The 19,489-nt window shown below is 47.0% G+C and overlaps 1 protein-coding gene across 1 annotated transcript in view; it reads right to left on the bottom strand.

The window, feature by feature from the left end:
- Positions 1-19,489, bottom strand: part of Iqca1 (IQ motif containing with AAA domain 1) — a 122,062-nt gene that overhangs the window by 75,713 nt on the left and 26,860 nt on the right. The window contains exon 6 of the mRNA XM_057761984.1: positions 17,896-18,101. Within this exon, the coding sequence (XP_057617967.1) occupies positions 17,896-18,101 (206 nt within the window). The remainder of the gene's footprint in view (positions 1-17,895; positions 18,102-19,489) is intronic.

Below are 19,489 nucleotides of genomic sequence, written 5' to 3'. Positions count from 1 at the left end.
GGTTTCTTCCTCTCTTGGTGAGTACCTTCTTTCTTCCACAGAGACAGCTGGTCACATACAGGATGGGCACAGTTCCTGTTCCCTTCTTGGTGGGGATGCTCTGTGGGCTCTCCTTTCTCACACCGACCCTTGCAACCCTATCCTCTTGGCTGGGTCCTTTCTCACCCTTACCTATGTGAGTATGTGTATCTGTGTGAGCATATGCAGTGTGTGTGGGTACCTCAGAAGCCAGAGGTGTTAGATCTCCGGTAGCTGGAGTTACAGAAGGTTGTGAGCTGCTGAGGTGGGAGCTGGGAATTGAACTCAAGTCCTTTGGAAGAACAATATAGGCTCTTGCTCTTAAACTTAATGGCTGAGACATCTCTCCAGCCTCATAACTTACACCCTCCATGAAGTCACATGATCCCGTTTTGTTTCAGTTTCCAGGGTTCTGCATCCACCCCTTTCCTTGAGCTCAGGGCTCTGTCTTAGGGCTCCGGTTCTCAGTTTGTCCACCCTCACAGCCTGTTGTCCCACCCAGTCCACAGTTTGACTCACCACCCATATGCTCAGCTCCAATGGCATTTCCAGTTCTCACCTCTCCCTGGTGCTGACCCAGATCCAGTGGCCCACCCAATACCCGGAAGCACAGAAGTTCCAAGATTAAGTGACTGCAGCCCACGCCTTCTTGGCACTCTGACCCCCAAACTCTTCCTCCGCCTGCTGTAGAGCTCTGATGTGTTCCACGGAGCATGGCCTGGAGTTGTTCTCAGCTGTCTCTTTTCCATTCCCCCTTCCTAGCATGTGTCAAGGGTGACTGGTATACATCACCGCACTGGGCCCAGGACACTGCCACCGAGCACTTGCTTACACCATGAACTGGTCTCTTCTTACTGTTTATTTTATTTTATTTTATTTTATTTTATTTTATTTTTTTGGTTTTTCGAGACAGGGTTTCTCTGTGGCTTTGGAGCCTGTCCTGGAACTAGCTCTGTAGACCAGGCTGGTCTCAAACTCACAGAGATCTGCCTGCCTCTGCCTCCCGAGTGCTGGGATTAAAGGCGTGCGCCACCATCGCCCGGCTTCTTACTGTTTTGTGGCCACCTGGGGTAGGTGGCAGGGGGGTGACCCCTTTAAAACATGAGCCATACTGTGCAATTTCTTTGCTCAAAGGACACGAATTCTTTCAAAACAGAACTCTTGTCCATATCATTAGAATAAGCTTTGGTCCAGCTCTCCTGGGACAATTGATACCAGGGCCCCTTTTATTCTTAAGAGGCCTTAAGCTGTCCTGGTTTGTGACCAGGTTATGTGGTTTCTCCAATGACCCTGGCCCCGTAAGACGCTGCATCCAACCTTTCTCACTCTGTCTCTGGGACCTTTGTCTGCATGTCTAGCTCTGGTGCATCTGGCCACCTTCTCGTTTCTTCATTTTAAATCTGCTCAAATTCATAGTGTCCAACAGGTCCTGCCTAACCACACTGCACGGCATAAACTGACCAAAGATAGTCACTTTTCTCTCATTTACAACCCAAGATCTTGTAGAGACACAAATCTGTGGAATGAAGAAGGGGGAACATCAAATAGTTTTGGGGTCTCTCTCTGCAGTCCAGAAAATAGTTTAATAAAGGCAAGGATCTTTTCAGTTTAAAATGAACTTTGAGGCAGAATTTTCTGCACAGTTCCGAGATGTTCAATATGCTGAGATTATGCATAATTATTAAAATTACAGCTTTCCCTCAGCTATGGTTCTAAAGCCTTGATTATCTTTAAACTTGCACTGTCTTGCTGACATGCAGCGGGTAGCATGCTAAAAGCCTTTCCAGAATTCTGCCTTCTCCCCACCTCCTTACCCATTTCCATTCACACTCAAATTGCTGCAACAGGCATGGTGGGAGAAGGCTCTTCAAGTGGGCGTCGGAACCACCGGGTGGAACAACCTCTCAGAGAGCTTTATGGGAAATAGCCAGAGCCACCTGCATGGGACCTACGGGTTCACCCTTGTCTACAGAACAACACGGGAGAGAAGGGGTGGAAAGGGTGGGGTGCTGGGAGGGAGAAGGGGGGAGGTGGGGGAGCGAAGGCAGCTAACGGGGAACGGAAAGCTTGAAAACTCTTGCTGTCTTGGCAAAGCAAGTCTTCAAAAGTCACGAACCGTTTGTCGACACTACAAGCAAACACTGGCCTATTTTATTAGGGCTGATATTTTCTAAAGCAAGCATTTCAACTTTGAGGGGTATTTATTTATTACATGTGCATGCTCATATGTGTGCATGTGTGTATGCATGCATGTGGAGGCTGGAGGACAACCTTTGTTGTGACAGGCTCTCCACTGGCCTGGAACACACCAAGCAGGCTGGCCAGCCAGCAAGTCCCAGGAACCTCCTGTCTCTACCTTTCCCATTAACTTGTCTGTTACATGGATTCTGGAGGTCAAATTCAGGTTCCTGAGTTTACAAGGGGTAAATAATTTACTGAATGAATGACCGCCCCAGCACATAGTATTTTATTTGTATCAAGACAAATATTAACTTCCCAAAAGAAAACTTTTAGTTTTCTTAATGTGTTTCCTTAATGCATTTCCTGAAATGTATTGAAACAACGAAAACACTAAATTTTAGAGATTATTTAATATTTTTAACAGAATGAATGCCACCTCTCCATCACTAAATGATAAATCACCTCTCGAATATTGAGAAACAAAAGCCCAGAGAGCAAGCTAGCCAGCAAAGGGGGAGCCTGGGGTGCTCATCCCTGCTGGAGGCCACTGTAGCTTTGTAAGCTGTGTGCCCTGAAGCTCCACTGGGGCGGGGAAAGTTCTAGATAGTAACCTTGGACATTTCTTTTTCTTTTTCTAGGATCAACCACAGGGCTTGACTCTCAGTGCTTTGATTCCAACTTTTCCAGCCCCACTCCTCCTCCATTGTGACTGTGGCCTCGGGACCTGGCTTTCATCCTCCTGTCTTGGCTCTCTCAGATGTGGCTGCGTCATCCGGAGCCTGTCTCAGTCTCCAACAAGAACCCCTGGCCAGGCACCATGGAGCCCAAGAACCGCTAGACAGACTGCCTCCAATTCCAGCTGTGGCCAGCAGGCCTGGCAGGGCCGGTCTTCACACAGGGGATTTTATACCATATTTGTGAAACATTTACCTGGCTTCTGAGAGACTTGGACAGTAAGTACTGTTGGTTTCTCTTTCTAGGCATTAAAAAGCACACGCCTGTACCTCTCAGCTCCAAGGCAGAGAACCTGCATTGGACTCCCATGGGGAGGCAGCAGCCAGCCTTTCCTGCCCTGCCCTACCCAAATTTACTCAGCCCACCTCAGCCACTTTAGGTTACAGCCGCCGTGGGGGGGGGGGGGCGGCATCTCAGCTAACAACAGCCTGTTCCTCAACATCAGGCATTCCGTGCAAGAACCACGCTCCAGAAGCTAAGTTCTCATGGTTTTAAGCAGAGGGAACAGAGCTGTGCCTCACGCTCACCACGTTCTTCCGCCCACTGAGTGTTTTCAAGATGCTGGGACTGCATCAAACACCTGTCAGCTCCTGAAACGATGATGCGGCTCCTAGTGGGAAAGACCCAGCGATGGGGGCCATCAGCACTCCTTGCTTTTGCTTAAGAGCAAAGGGGACAACAGGAGATGCTCTGTGCTTGGGTTTTCAGGGCCTGGGGACAGGGAAGGCCTGAGGGTGGCCTGGAGCAGAGATGTTGAGCTCTCTAATCCACTTCAGTATCGCTTTCTTCAGCACAGCAAGTAGGAATGATGTGTCAAATGAAATAAACCGCAGAGCAAAACAATTTGTAATCACGGCCAACTGTCATACTCGGCTGGGTTCGCTCCTTCCTTAGAGTCTTAATACTAAGTAGACGTCATCATTTTGGCGGTGGGTTTGCCCAATTTTATTTTAAAATATTTATGCTTCTGTGGCATCTCTCCCAGGACATTAAATTCTCTGTTTCTGTTACCAGTCGGCTCTAACAATGTAGTTACCGTAACTGTATTTTTATGTTCTGGCTCCCTTTTAAAAATGCATTTATCAGGAATTACTTGTCCCATCTACATCTGTCAGCTCCCTGGCCACCCTCTTCGTTCACTGATCTACGTTCATGCTTTATTAACACCAAGCAGCCATCTTATTTTTCTTTATAATGTACTTGAGAATACACGGCCATTTGTTCTTCCTCGTTGTCCTTAGCTTCTTATTTTAATCCTAATGACTTTAATAATTATATTTCCCGTTCAACAAATAATCCTGTTGGGATTTTAATTGAAACTGTTTTATCCCTATAAATCTCCTGGGCTCAGTTCATCGTCTTTCCATTTAGCCAGGAGCGGAGTCCACCTCTCCATCTATTCCAGTGATCCTTTTGTTTCCTTAAGGCCCGCTATCATTTTCACGGAGCTCTGATGGTTCCCTTGCGTATGTCGTCCACCGTCACCCAACGGTATGGTTTCCCTGGTTTCCCACTCTCTGTACGGCGTTTATCCTTGTTACTTCCCCTTGTGCTATCCTGGTTATCAACGCTCATTTATATCAGGGCACCAGTTACGGGTAGGGACAAAGGCTGTGCCCATCATCTGTGAAGTGTGTCTCTATTGAGGATATGGCGTCTTTGATTCGTCCCTTCATCCTGCATCCGGTCATTCACAATATGCCCACTGAGTATGTGTGGTGTGCTAGACTGTGTCTGTGGCCCTGAGAAAAGTCATCAGGTAGAAGATAAAATAGTCTTTCTACACCCAGCTTACATTTTGTCATGTAAAATATCATTACAGTTTATGGCCTTCCCCCCATGTTTTAGATTTTACGATAAGACAGGGACATTTAACTTGATCAAATGTTTTCTCTCTGCACAAGCAGAAGTGATCAGATGTCTTCCATAATGTCCAACTTCCCTACTGTGTAACTATATTTGTGAGGACAGATAGCTAGCATTCTAATTGTTCATCTCTTGGAAAGGCCAACAGTGCTTTCTGAAGTATGGAATGAATCACGGAAACTCTGGATGTACTAACAAGGAGGAAGTGAGCAATCAAAACAAAACAGGATGTCATAGACTCCACAGAAGCCCATTTAATCCTGCACAGCAAGAACTGAACAATGTGAGCCCAGCCCACTCTCTGCCCCTTTACCATCGTCTGTAGAATGAATAACGAAACACTAGAGACAATTCTGGGAGCAGAAAAACATGGGCAGGCTCTCCTGAGCTAGGGTTCCCATGAAAGAGGGGACATCACACAGCCTCTGACAAAAGGGTGTCCCTAAGTGCCCGAGAGCCCAGTGTACACTCTGACGAGAACACAGTATGTCATACTTGAATTTGGGGCCTTCGAGAGGAGTGTTAAGGGCACTGTGTGTGTGTGTCTATGTATGTGTGCATGTGTGTGTGTGAGTGTGCATATGCCCATGTATGTGTGTATATGTGCAAGGCATGTGTGCATGAATATGCATGTGTGTATATGTGTGTGCATGTGTGAGTGTGTATGTCTATGTGTGTATGCATGTGTGTGGAGGTGTGCATAGGTGTGTGTGTGTGTGTGTATTGGGGATTGAACCCAGAGGCATGACTCTCTGTATCTTAGAACATACATCTCTACAACTGAGCTACAGGTCTTGCTAAATTGCTTAGGTTGGCCTTGAACTCACTCTGTGGCCTAGACAGGTCTTGAATTTCTTATCCTCTGGTTCCAGTCTCCCGAGTAGGTAGGATTACAGGTCTGTGCCCGTCAGCCCCCTCTCTGCTTTAGGATTTGAAAGGACGGTTCTAGCACCAGGTATGGTGACAGACTCTTATAATACGGCACACAGGAAACTGAGGCAGGCAAGCACACTGACTACCCGTGAAGACGCCAATAAACTGAGCTTTGCATAAAGCCTCACACCAGATCAGGAAGCAGCTGGGAGACGGGGTGTACGATAAACAGAATTTTACTGGAAATGAGGAAAGCCGCGTGGCAGCTGCCGTTCCTGGGATGGGATAAAGTAGGAAATCCCCTTGGATAGCTCAGCAGTAATTTTCTCAGGCCCACTCCCAGCCAAGCCTGACGATCTGAGTTCAATCCCTGGAACCCATGGGAAGGTAGAAGGAGAAAACTCACTCCACAGAATTGTCCTCCAACATCTAGCCCTGTGCTATGGCATGGGCACACACACACAACAACAACAACAACAATAATGATAGTAACAATTAAAAAGTGGCATGGGCACACTTATAATAATTATAATAAATTAATAAATCTCCATGGGGATCAGAGCATTTCCATCTCTGCAAATCTTAGGTTTATTGTTTTAAAAATAGGAACCCTGTGCCCACGAGACAATTGCTGTGTTTCCTTTGATTTCTGGAAACTCTACAATTTACATGTTACAAATGATGGGAACGATGTCGGCTTCTTATAGGATTTATTCAGTGACTAATGTTGTCTTTCTCACTAAAAATATGACGGACATTGAGTGCTGTTTTCCTGCTCTTTTATCTGAATGGCTGAAGGGGAAACTCTCTGGCCTCGTATTTTTCTCTTAACAAACGGGAGGTGTGGCGTGCTTGGTAAAGTTCGGGCCTATTAAAAATTTATGGATATTGTCAAAAATTCTCATACAAATGTGCAAATGGCCAGTCTGGAGTTCACAGTGATTTAGAAAGCAGAACTCCTCAAATGATAAATTTCCCCCCGAGGCCCGACACCGAGCTTCGACGGGTCTCACCGTCTCAGACACACAGACAGAGATTTATCTGTGTTTCATCAAGTATGAAAAATATATGGATGGAGGGGTTTCCGGCCGATCCCCCCCAGTCATCCAGCCACCTCCATTAATGTCAGCAGCGCCATAAATTTCTCCCAAGTTCTAAAGTAAGCAGCTTGTGCCACTGCACAGAAGCCTCTGAAGGTGTCACTTGCTGCCTATAAATCCACAGACACTCAATAAAGCCAATGGACTTCAGATGGACTTGATTACATGGCTTCCTTGCGACATCGAGTGGACCTGTGTACAGAGAAGAGCGGGAGAGCCCCGTGAGCCCATGCTCTTGATCCCCTAGTGCCGGATAAGAGTCCATCTAGTCATAGACACCTTCCTTATTTGTGGATGTTATTAGCTGGTACTAGTCAAGATCAAGGCTTCCTTCTTGGCCCAAGAGTACCATCTTGAATTCTGCTTGTTTGAATGTAACAAGCACCGCCCCCATCCAGCTTGCCCTTCCCTTTACAAGGTAATTAAGAGAAATAATATGTTAGGGAAGACATGAGAGCCTAGGTGGGTTTGCTCCTCTCTTGAGAAAGTGACATGTTGATGATATTTCTACTTTCCTGTCCCAAATGCCATTTTTTTTTTGTAGGAGAATTAATGCTCAGGACAGAGCTGGCCCTGTCAGGAGAAAAGCAAAGGCCGTTCTTCCTAGTTGTTCTTTCCCTTCAAGACATGGCTCAAACCCAGGCAGCCTCTTCCCCATCGCTTCCCCGTCAGAAGGAGCTTCGCCTGTCATCTGTGCTGCCACTGTATTTATAAAACACAAAGGTGCGGCTGTTTCTGTCCTAGCAGTGTTTATACACAACCACGAAGTGCGGAAATAAAGCACTTCTGTCTGTTCAGCGGAAAGACCTGTGTGTGATGTCACCATAGGGTTAAACACACTGCAGCAGAAATACTTAGGAGTATTTAGGCCATATCTAAGCCCAAGATGAGTTTTCATTTCTTGGGTGACCTTGGGCCACCCTTTGGAGACAGAAGATACACAAAGGGCAGCTAGTGGCCACGGAGCTTCTGGGAGACCATTATCGTGGAGAAGACTGTTCTGTCCCTGCAGTCTGTGGGGTAAGCTGAGAACTGCAAACGGCCCAAGGCTTTTGCCTGGACCTATCTATGGGTCTAGACAAAGGAAACTGGCCTACTGTATTTGCTTGTAGAGGCTAGTATCTGTCTTTTGGCGAGCTCTGGTACCTGTATGGGGGACCACAAGAGGCCCTGGGTGCTGGGTGCTCTGAGTTTAATTTCCTGTGATGAGCCACACCAAAACATGTGCTTTCATGTGGGTTACACACCTGTCCCCGAAGCCTCAGTGAATAGTGCCTGGACCTTGAGTCCTTACCCGCCCTTTCTCGTGTCCTCTGTTCAACCTCATACATTTTCCATGAAAGCAATGGCAGGGAGGAAGCTAATCTGGTTTCTTACGTGGGTCACCCACATGTGTGTCTGAGTCTCCTCTTGACCGCAGCTGCTTCTGAAAATTCGTGGAATGTGTAATTATACAAAGAAATCACAATAATAAGCCCCTGACTCATCTCTCCACGTACGACCATCCCCCTGCCTTCCTTAAACTTCTGTTTCCCATTGAATAGAACTCAGGGTCCCAGAAGAAAATGCAGAAACCATGAAGAATAAAACAGCTATTAGCTCAGCTCCAGCCACCCAGAGGGTATCCGACAGGAGCAGGCTCGTGGCTTCTTTTGATGCCGCTGAAACTTCTCAGAGGGAAGCCCTTGCCCTTTCCAGGTAGACCACACTGGAGCTACACAATGTCCAACATGTCTAAAAGTCTCTCTCCTGCATCTTCATTCTCCATCTGCTAGTCACTAGGTGGACTTCTAGCCAAGTTGCCCAACTTCTATAATCTGCAAATGTCTCATGAGAAAGAACTAGAGCAAGCCACAGCCAGGGATTTCTTAAATCCCTGGATTCTCCTCCATTTCTTCCCTCCTCACCCCATTATTTCTCTCTCTGTGGCTCCCTCTTTTCCTTTTAACTTTGCTGCACGAAGACATGAAGCAGCTGAGGAGGAGGAGGAACCAGGAGTGGGCAAAGACCTGGGCTCCCAGGAGGTACCCAGTGAGCCTTACGATCCTGAGCATTATTGTGGGGTTGAGCATGAAATATCCCCTACAGGCTCGCGTGTTTGAACACTCAGTTCCCCATGTGATGCTGTTTTAGAAGGCTGTAGAACCTTTAAAAGGTGGTGCATCATGGGAGTCATCACTAGGTGTGAACGCCGAGATTTGATAGCCTGACCCTACTTCCTGTTGTTCTCTGCGTCCTGACTTTTCCATTCCCATGCCTTTCTGTGTCTCCTTAAGTTGAAAGTCAAAATAAGCCCTTCCTCATTTAAGTTGCTTCTTGTCAGCCAGTCTTTTGTGGCAGGAGAGGTTGGTGTGATGGCTAATATTTTTAATATTTAATTAAAATAATAATTAATTTTACAGGATCTGGAATCACCTAGGATACCAACTTCTGAGTGCGTCTGTGAGGAAGTTTCTAGATCAGGTTAACTGAGGGGACACCCTTGAGGGCTTGAGATCCCGAAGGGAATACAAGGCAGAATGTGAGCTGAGCACCTGCGGTCACCTTTCCTTGCCTCCTGACCATGATGCCCTGCGACCAGCTGCCTCATGCTCCTGCCACCGTGTCTCCTCTGCCAAGACAGTGCTCTGTCAAACTGAAAGCCAGAGCAAATCCTTCCTTCCTTAAATTCAGGTATTTGTCACAGCAATGGGAAAAGTTAGTGATGTACTGGGCATTGGGGATCGGAGCTGAGAGAGAATTTCAGTCAAGAACCCTGAGGAAATCCCTCAAAGCCCCCAGGTCTGATTCAGGGATTACATAGAACTCTTTCCAATCTCTACGTTACTAATTTCTATTTCATTGGTGGTATACTGTTACCATGGTTACGGGTGGGTTGTCCATCTGTATTATGTAAAGAATTCAAAGTGATGGTGGTGACATTAAAATGAGAATGACAGAGCGGAGGATGGCTCCGCTCACGGTGTGTGTGGTGGGGGTGGGGGGTGGAGGGGTGCGGGTGGGGGTGGGAGGGGGCGGAGCTGCCCTGATGGCTGTGTGGGCTGACGGCACTAGTCATTGTGCAAGGCGTGGAAGGGAAATAAGCTGGAAGATTAGAAAACTAATCAGACAGATGCCTCTTAGAGGATGGTTATGAGCACCTGGCACAGACCCCTCTCTAGCAGAGCAGGAGGCAGGTGGCTTCATCTGAAAGGGGCAGACCCTTAGGACTGAGCTCGCAGGAGCTGAGGTGGCCGGGAAGAGCTACTGGTTGAGGCAGGGAGCGCAAGGGCCGCAGTGGGAGAACCGGGACTCCATTCCCTCAGGTCAGTGTCAAGGCTACAGGTTTGCTGTCCACTGAAGACAGCAGCACAGCCAGCAAACTTCTGCTCCCAGCCTGACCCTCCCAGGGCCAGAGCACGGGGACTCTGCGGTGATGGCTGGCTCTAGAGTTCCCAGTACATGAAAAGGGAAAAGACAGGGCCTGGCATCCAGGGTCTCCCAGTCTCGAAATGCCAAAGGTTAACATGTAACTAAGATGGGGGGTGGAGAACAGCCTCAATTTAAATTGCACTTTTTAAAAACAGCTCACTCCTCCTCCCCGGCAATGACTGAACCCTCCTCCAGAAAGAATGCATATCTGCCTGTGATCTCGGTGATCTCAGACAAGTTGCTCCCATGCTGGGGGCTTGAGCACATTCCACACTCACTGTTTGGTGTCACGACCCTTTTATGACCCCTCTCCCATCTATGCCTTTCCCTACCTCTCAGACCTTCCTCCCCTCCCCACATCCCCACCAGCCTCTTCCTTTGTAGGTTGGTAGGCAGCACTGTGACTAAGAGGCCACAAAACATGTCTATGGCTGTGGATGTCTGCTGCGGTCGCAGAAACCATGCAGTGAGATTTCAGCCGATAGTGCAGCAGGCTGACCCACCAGAATGAATGCATTCTGATGGAGATAAACCCTGTTCACAATGTGCTTTTGTATATCGGGTATTCTTACAATAGATCTCTCGTGAAACCATAAGCATTCTCCCTTGGTGCAAGATCCAGCAGAATATGAATTATTGGGCACAATTCTTTCCCATGTACTGGTATATTAGGTCATCTCCTCCCACACTCTGTGGGTCCTTTAGTGAGACATTTAGTCACACAGTCAATAACCTTGGTTTCCACAGCCATATCTCCATTCTGTTTTCTGAGATACATGAGAAGTCGCCTCCCTGCAACTATCTTCCATTTGGCAGGACACGCAGTCAGGAAAGGAGTCTTTCATACAGATCACATTTGGGACCTTCAAAAATAAAGGAACATCCAAGCTCAGAGGATTGCCTTTGTTTTGTGTGTGTATATAAGCTGAAAGCTTTACAAAATAGGAAGAGAACAGCAGGAAAGGAATAAAGAAATAGATATAAAAAAAGTGCGTAGGGGAGAGTTCATTTCACCCTCAGATCTAAGTCCCATGTTTGCTATAGGGGATACTGAGGCTGGCACTCAGAGATCCCCCATAGACGTCAGAGTGCTAGACCCAGGGACGAAACATAGGGTACCAGGAATATAACACATGTTCTGAACCCTAAATTGTGTGTCTGATAGAGTCCCAAGAGTCCACATTATTCTAATGGCATCATATTTATCAGTCTATACTATCCTGTCCATGAAGTAGGCATTAAGACTGTCCCCATCACCAACACACATTTAGATGAGGGAACAAAGGCAGACAGAGAAGGTGTGACTCAAGATCACAAAGACTAAGTGGTAGAGTGGAGATCTGAACCCACGCAACCTCTACTCTAGAGCCTCGACTCCCGAGTTAGTATGAGAGCATGTGTATGTGTGGCCTCCACAGTACAGTTAGCCTTAACTGTCAATTTGCCATAACTCAGAATAACCTGAGAAGAAAGCCTCGATGGGAGACTTGCCCAGATCAGGTTGGCTTGTAGGCCTATCATCTCTGGGAATTAGCTTGAATAGTATCTGACAAAGCCCACTGTGGGTGACAACATTCCCTAGGCTGGGTCCTGAACTGCATGAGTGAAGAGGAATAGCAGAAGCAGGGAGCAAGGGTGCATGTTTCTCTTCACTCTCGAGTGGATATGACATGAGCGATGGCTTCAAGCTCCTGCCTCCGTGATATCTCTGCAACGAGGGGCTGTAACCTGGGCTAATAGAAGCTCTCCTCTCCTATGCTGCTCTTTGTCCGGGTGTTTAATCACAGCAACAGAAACTAAACCAAGTCAGTGAGCAATGAACGGCAGTGAGCAGAGGACCCACAAGACTCCAAAACAAACTTGGGATTTTCCTCTGTAAAGACCTTAAGACCTGGAATTAGTCCCGGTTTTCTGGTGAGGGAAACTGTGCATGGTGCTGATGCATGTGACTGGGAGGAGAAAAGGCTGCTGCATCCTCAGTGATGAGAGCCCCAATTCTATAGACTGGCTCTGGATGTTGCAGCCTAGCTGGGCTTTGGAGTTCTGCTTCATAACTCTGTATTGGATGATGCTGTAGCTAAGACCCCTTCATAAGACTTTGGGATGATGTTCACAACTGATCCCTGAAACTTCAGGATGTCTGCACGGGATATCTCAAGTAAAGACACCACCACGCACAGTAAGCGATTTCTGGAAACAAACATCCTCCAGCTGTGCTGCTCAACGTGGCAGCCACCAGGGACATGTGGCTGCCTCACCTACATTCGAATGGAGTAGAATGAAATATACAGTGACTGTTCAACTTCCAGGGCTGTGTCCTATAAACACAATATAAGTTGGAAAGCATGTTAAGTGGAAAATGCATTTAATATTATCTACCCCGCCGAGCATCCCAGCTTGATCATACAGCACACCACAGAATCTCCTTGAGGTCGCTGGACTGACTGAGAACTGTGCCCCACCCTACCCTTCTACTACCCACTACTGCCCGTCAACAAGGATCATATAGCATAGCTCCACCCCAGGAAAAGTTCATGTTCAAATTAGGAAAGTCATTTCTGCTAGATGTGCCCAGACTGACTCATCTTCTACCACTGTGCTAGGTGGCAGAATCCAGAACATTTCCAGCGCAGCAGAGAGTCCTGTTGGGTAGTAACTATCTAGACCGTCCCAAAGACCTTCAGTGTGGCTCAATGGGTGGAAAGGATACCACGCTATCTCACAGGGCTGTAGGTATGTGGTGGGCTAAGTGGTGAACTGAAAAGTCCCTTGTTCTTAATTTCTGGAGTCTGTGACACCGTACATGGAAGAATGGCTCTGGAAGAGGTGAATGAACCTCTAGTAGGGGTTATCTGTGTCCTGTGGTATTCCCTCCATGTTGTTTCAATGCCTTGGAAGACATGTGCCAGGTGGTCAGAGACACACAGAGGAGAGGGCAGTGTGACCACTGATGAGGGCTAGAGTGACCTAGACACAGAAGCCAAGGAGTGGCAGCCGCTGCCAGAGGCTACAAGAGACAATGACTGGATTATCCTTGGGGTTCTTAGGGAACACAGCTCCGCCCCTTCATCTCAGACTTCCACCTCCCACTCAAGTCACCAAGACTGTGGTGATTTAACATGGCAACAGAAGCAATTGGCACAAAGATCAAATGAGCTCAGGTGCAAAGCATTCTGGAGCTAGAATAAATATTCAGGAAACAATAGTTCCTTCTCGCCCCCCATATGCACACCTGATGTACCCAGCCACTAAGATGGCCACAACTGCAAATGAGACCCTGGGACCTACAGCGGGGAATCCCACTTTTGAGTCTGACCCTGGGGCTAGGAGGAGGGGTGAAGGTAAAGCCCAGGAAGCTGGTTCTTGCTTTAACCAACAACTGAAGCACTTCTAACTAGTTGTGCTTCCCAGACGGAGATTGTTGACAAAGGCTGCTGTTTCAAATAGCACACCCCATAGCACGGATGACGTGCACACTGTCATACTCTGCAGGAGATCCTAGGCCCTTGGAGTGTGAAATAGGAGGAGAAGACAGACCAGAGGAGAGGTGTGCAAGGTACCTGGCAAGGGTTTGATGCCTCCCTGGCACACTAATGCCAAACGGAAACCCAGGCAGCCATCACTGTGAAAACATGCCAAAGCCAAGAATCTTTAACATTCACAACTACACACCAGAGATCATTTGAAGAAAAACAATACCACGACACAGAGAAGTAGATAAATGACAGAAAAGCTCAGAGATGAAGAACTATCAACAAACAGAAACTCAAGTAAGTTGGGGCTATATACCTGAAATCCCAGCACTCGGAGGCAGGAGGATCTTGACTGAATTCAAGACTATCCCAGGCTGCATATTTAGACCCTGTCTCTAAGCAGAAACAGAAATGGGATTACTCTCAACCCCCCCCCCAATTGATTAAATTAGCTGGCTGGTGGTACGATGCTGTTAATCCTAGCACACCAAAGGCAGAGGCAGGTTGATCTCTGAGTTCAAGGCCAGCTTGGTCTACAGAGTGAGTTTCAGGACAGCCAGGGCTACCAAGAGGAACCCTGTCTTTAAAAAAATGAAATTAATACAAATTCCAAGATCACTTCATAGCCTTTTTATCGGCTCTGCAAAATATTAAAAAGATTACAATCAGTTTATTAACTAGTGCAGCCATGCAATTGAATGCCAAGCATTCATTAAAAAAAAAAAATATTTTGGAAAGCAGTACCGGGTCATGAGAAAGTTCAATTCTGAAACATCGAACTTAAACATTGGCAAAAATGTGAATAAATAGAACTAATTAAAATATATTTTAGAGAGAAACGAGACGAGAAGGGGCTAGACAGAAAACGTTCACCGTCACTGACTCTGTATGCTGAAATGAAGGCTACACGCAGGCCAAACTGTCTTCTCTAAACTCTGCCTCAAATGAACATATGTTATTTTTGGAGTTTAACTTTTCAGTGGGAGGGGGGAGGGGATGTGAGCTGAGGATGAGATTGAAAACAAGCAAAACTCACGGTATATGTGTATAAAACTATTCTTTTTTTAAAGCTTAAGAAGCAAATAGTCAGAGGGCATGGTGTGGCACACTGTGACCCCGCCCTCAGAGGTCAGCTCCATCCTCCGCAGCGCGGGGAACTGGAGCCCATACGTGCTGACTAGCTGAGCTGAGAGTGTCTGCTGACTGCTTACGGCTTCTCATGGTCTGCTGCCCTGCCCTGCCCATCGTTTGGAATTCATTCTGAGAACTGACCGTGCTTCATACTTCAAAAGACAATATTTGCTTTTATTTGCCTTTGATTTAAAAAAGCAAGGAGCAAAGCTCTTTATCAAAGTCCATCAGATGACTTTAATCCAATTATGAAAATAAATTTACCCTCGACCTCACGTGACTTCAAAAAGAGGAATTCTTAGGCCTTTGTGGAGTCTGCCCAGTGTACCTGCGAGGGAGCCTCGGACCAGCCCCCAGACGGTGGGGTCAGAAGGAAGTGTCCTCAGAGGACCCACCAGCTGTATCTTCAAAGAAACTCATAAATGCTGAAAAAGCTGGGCATTCCCAGAGTGACAGTCAGGGCCTCCCAGGACTCAGGTAGGGAAAATAATTCATACCCGATTCCATCCCACTTCATACTTCACTGGGAACGATACAGCCATGCATAATGAAGACATCAGGTCACTCTACTTCCCTATAACCTGAGTGTCTTAAATATTTTAAATCCACACAACCTGATTGCCTATTTAACTCTCATATATTTTTTATCTGCTTTTTTAATCATAAAAACAATACTTACTGATACAAAAAAAATTCTCCCAGAACAGAAGAAGACAGACTCTAGAGTATCCCTTTCCCTGGAGCCTAGCTGGAGGCAACCTTCAGTTTCTTTCTGCCGCACCCTTCCAAATGCTTTCCGTGTGTGCGCACAAAGCTCAGGGTGTTCCCTGTGTTGTGAGCTCGGGAGCCCGTTATCTGCTCTTTGCCTTCTGTGGTTTTGGCTTCAGTGACCAGCTGTCAGCAGCAGTCTGTGAACACTGAGCTCCGAATTCCAGAGTAAACAGCTCATTCCCTTGAAGCAGCGTGACATTTGGAGGAGTGTGACAGAACACGGTGCTGTGCTATCCCACAAGGTCCTATACACACACACACACACACACACTATCTAGAAGCATCATGGTGCCAGTCATGAAGGAGGGAGGCTTGGGCATCCAGATGTGTATGTGTGTGTGTGTGTGTGTGTGTGTGTGTGTACCTGTGATGTACACACAACAGTGAACTCACCTAACGCTTCATTTCCCACCATGTGACCCGGCATGAAGGTGATAACTGACAGGTATCTGCCTACACCTGCAGTCTGGTTTACTATCCAGGCATGGTGCTGGGTGTTTGCTGTTTGGTTCTTTATGCAGGCAGGCTCCATAAGAAAAAAAATCAGGCAAGATGCTTGAGAGGAAGACACCTGAACTGATCATACATCTATATAGAAAAAGACAGTTGACCTAAAGCGACTGCTTGAAGCCAGAAGTACAACTTTTTCCCTTATGCTGTGAGCGGGTGTGGGTTGAGAGTCAGGCTGATACACTGGGTGTTAGCATTCTGAGAAACAGCTCTTGGTGTGATTTTTAAGAAGTGACATGCTGGCATATTGCTGGTACCCCACCCATCTCATAGCTCCTAACAGTGTGTCAAGGTATAATTGACAGGTGATAAACTGCTCAGATTTCAAGAGTGGGATTTGATAAGTTTTGACAAATGTGGGCATTTGTACAACCATCACCAGGAGGAGGAGACAGGGAGATCGGCAGGAAGGAAAGGAGGGGTGTGCGTGCTGGTCTGTATATTCCTCCCCCAGGATGAACCCACCTGTCTCCTAGAATGAGTTCCTGATTCTCCATCAAGATCTTCATTTCAACGCCCCTCCCAAAGTCAATCGATGTTGAAGTTGAGAAAAATCATTAAAGGTGGAGAAATGCCATTTTCAAGAAAGAGTGAAAAAGAACTCTCTCGCTCAAAGCATAGAGTTGCCATGCCTAAGACCCACCATGAAGTTTTGGATAAAGTTCGACTATCACACAGGGAACAAGTGCTCAGTTTCCAGATGAGGGCAACAGAGGGAGGTGGAAAACCGTTGCCTCTGTCCATTCCCCAGTCCACTCATGCGGCTGCGGACAGGGCTTGGCTTCCAGCTGCTGGAACCAGCTGTTATCTGCGAGCCTCCCTCTGTCCCTTGTAGGCCTCCTCACTGGCAAGAAGGGGAATGATGACTCGGAGGGAGGCTCTCTCACTTCTGCTGGAAGGGGAGGGTCCCCAGATGTCTGCTCACAGCCTGCCTGCCACACACATACACTCTTGGCTGTGATTTTATTTCAAGAAGAGATGACTTTTCTACTCCTCACAATTTGGGTTTTCTAGACCCAATGAGTTGACTAGCACTGGCCACTGGAGTGTCTCAGGACCTAATGGTGGGGTAATATAACACCCTAGCATGGGAGGAGATGTCTAAGTCTCCTTCTCCAGTACCCATGACAGAGCACCCTTGTTTTAAAGTACGTTTTATTTAAAGATGTACTTTAAAACATTTCCAGCAAACAAGTTTCAGGCCACATGGCATTTCATCTAAAGGCAATAAGAAGTCTAATATAAGAATAGACCTGGGACCTTGGCCTCAAAACTAGTAACCCAGCACTTGAGGGAGTCCTAGGACCCAGAATTCACAGCTGCCTCTGACTGATGGAGGACCCGGGCTCAAAGCCTGAAGAAGGCTCCTATAAGCAATGGATTGCTGGCTCTCAAGGGAAAGGCAGCCAGACCTGGCTATTTCTAGCTCCATGGGCTTTAGACACACCTGGTCAGCTGTCCCCTACTCAACACATTCTTTTATGTAGTCACAAAGCAAACACAGACAGAGAAGCAATTTAATTCAAAACCTCTCTGAACCCTTAGTGTCAGCATTTGACTTTTTTTTTTTTTTTGAAACGAAGTCAAGAAACCTCATGTCTCCATCCTGGGCCCCTTGGTGTTTAAGAACACAAGCCAGGTGGAGGCTCGTGTTTCTAATTCCAGCACTCCAGCACTGAAGCAAGAGGCTTCTTTTATGTTCAAGCCTGGCTTGAACCGAACGACAAGACCTCATCTCAAAGCAAAACCAACAAACAAGCTACCAGCCAACCACCTGCAAAACCAGCTACTGCGCTAAGGCGCCTGAGCAGAGGCCGGCGGGTCACCTGCATTCAATGAACCACTGTCGGATCTGGTCTTGAAGATGCTCCTTGATGTCCTGGCCTTCCATCAGCCTCAGCTCCTCCTTGATATTGACCAAGGCTTCCTGGTAGTTCTGCTCGTGTTTCAGCTGCACCTCATTTCGCAGGTGGGTCACGTGTTCGGACTGGACGATGGCAGCACTGACTTCGTTAAAGAGAGGGGGTGGCTTCTGAAAAGAAAATCCCCCAAAAGTTGAGATTCTGAAAGTCATAGGACTGGGGGAAATATTATAAGTGAATCGAATGTGTGATGTCGCTATTTTGATGTCGCTAGAGGTGTTTCACCACAAACCAATATAGAAAAAAAAATTACGTCTACCAGTGTGAGCGCTTGAAGAACTCACTCACTGTGGAGGGAGAGAAGACAGGGCTAGCTCCACACCCTTGCACACACCTGGGTGGATGATAGCTCAAAAAACACGTATTCAGATCCAAAAAAGCAAGGACCCATTGATTATGAACAACAATTCTAAAACCCTTAGGTAAAATAAATCTTTTATATTTGAGTTGACCACCTCAGATATTCTGTTACAGTGACACAAAACTAATACATCCAGGAAGCCTAAAAAGTCCCCAGACTTCAGACACCACAGCTTCCCAATCTTCCTGGTCAGTGGGAGGAAGCAGAGTGCAGGGAAGGGATGTGTCATGAAGGCTACAAGGGGCTGTGTTCTGATTATTCAGAGGGACTCAAACGTCAACTCTTGACTCTCTACATAAAGACATCGTGCAGCCTGGTTCAGACATACATCCCGACACGTCTTATAGAATGTTCTCCCTCCAGATCTGTCAATCAACAAATCGGAAAGTGGTTGGTTGTGGCGCATCTTCTGGGCCCTAGTCTCGAGCCGCGCACAACATCTGCACCAGGCTGTATACAGACATCCTTCAAATGGTGTTAGGACAGACCTCAGGTCTTCTGGAGCTGCAAGGGAGCAAACTCAGGTAGATTAGCCCATGCTGGCACGCAGTAGTCTATCCAAGTGCCACACAGGAGACTTGGATGCGGTGAAGCAAAGGGACGTAGAGAAGGAAGCCAAGCTTGGTGCTTACAATCCCTGTGATCAGAAATACAAGAGCAGGACAGTTCTCCAGTACAAGGAAAAAGTCTGGCCTCTAGAGACACCCAGATGTCCAACCAAGGCTCTCACATCAAAAGCAGGGCGACTGAGCACTGAAGCCAGCCTTTCAACGGGTCCTGAGAACCAATGTACATTTCTGGGAAATTCGCATGTTGGTGTTAAATCTAAAATTATATGAATAATTTAAATCAATTAAGTCGGTAACCAAAGCGACCAATACTCAGAACTCATTACTTGTGAGCTATTCTCCTGCCACCTACGCTTTTGCGGCTATTTATGTCTGTTGTCTCTCTGGCAACACCTACTGCCTTAGTTTGAGTTTCTTCTTAACTGCTTGGGGGAGTAGCTTGGTCAGTCCCAGGGGACGCTGAGGTAGTCAGTGCGTTGGTGGCTTTGGCGCTCATGTCCCAGAACAACCAGGCAAGTCCAAGTCCAGACTCAGTTGTTCTGAGAATTCTGTACCACTGCCAGTGGGA

The sequence above is a fragment of the Chionomys nivalis genome, chromosome 2 (genome assembly GCF_950005125.1).
Source record: "Chionomys nivalis chromosome 2, mChiNiv1.1, whole genome shotgun sequence".
In the NCBI taxonomy this organism is placed as follows: Eukaryota; Metazoa; Chordata; class Mammalia; order Rodentia; family Cricetidae; genus Chionomys; species Chionomys nivalis.
Note: the sequence above shows the minus strand (reverse complement) of the source record. Positions and strands in the feature narration are given on the sequence as shown.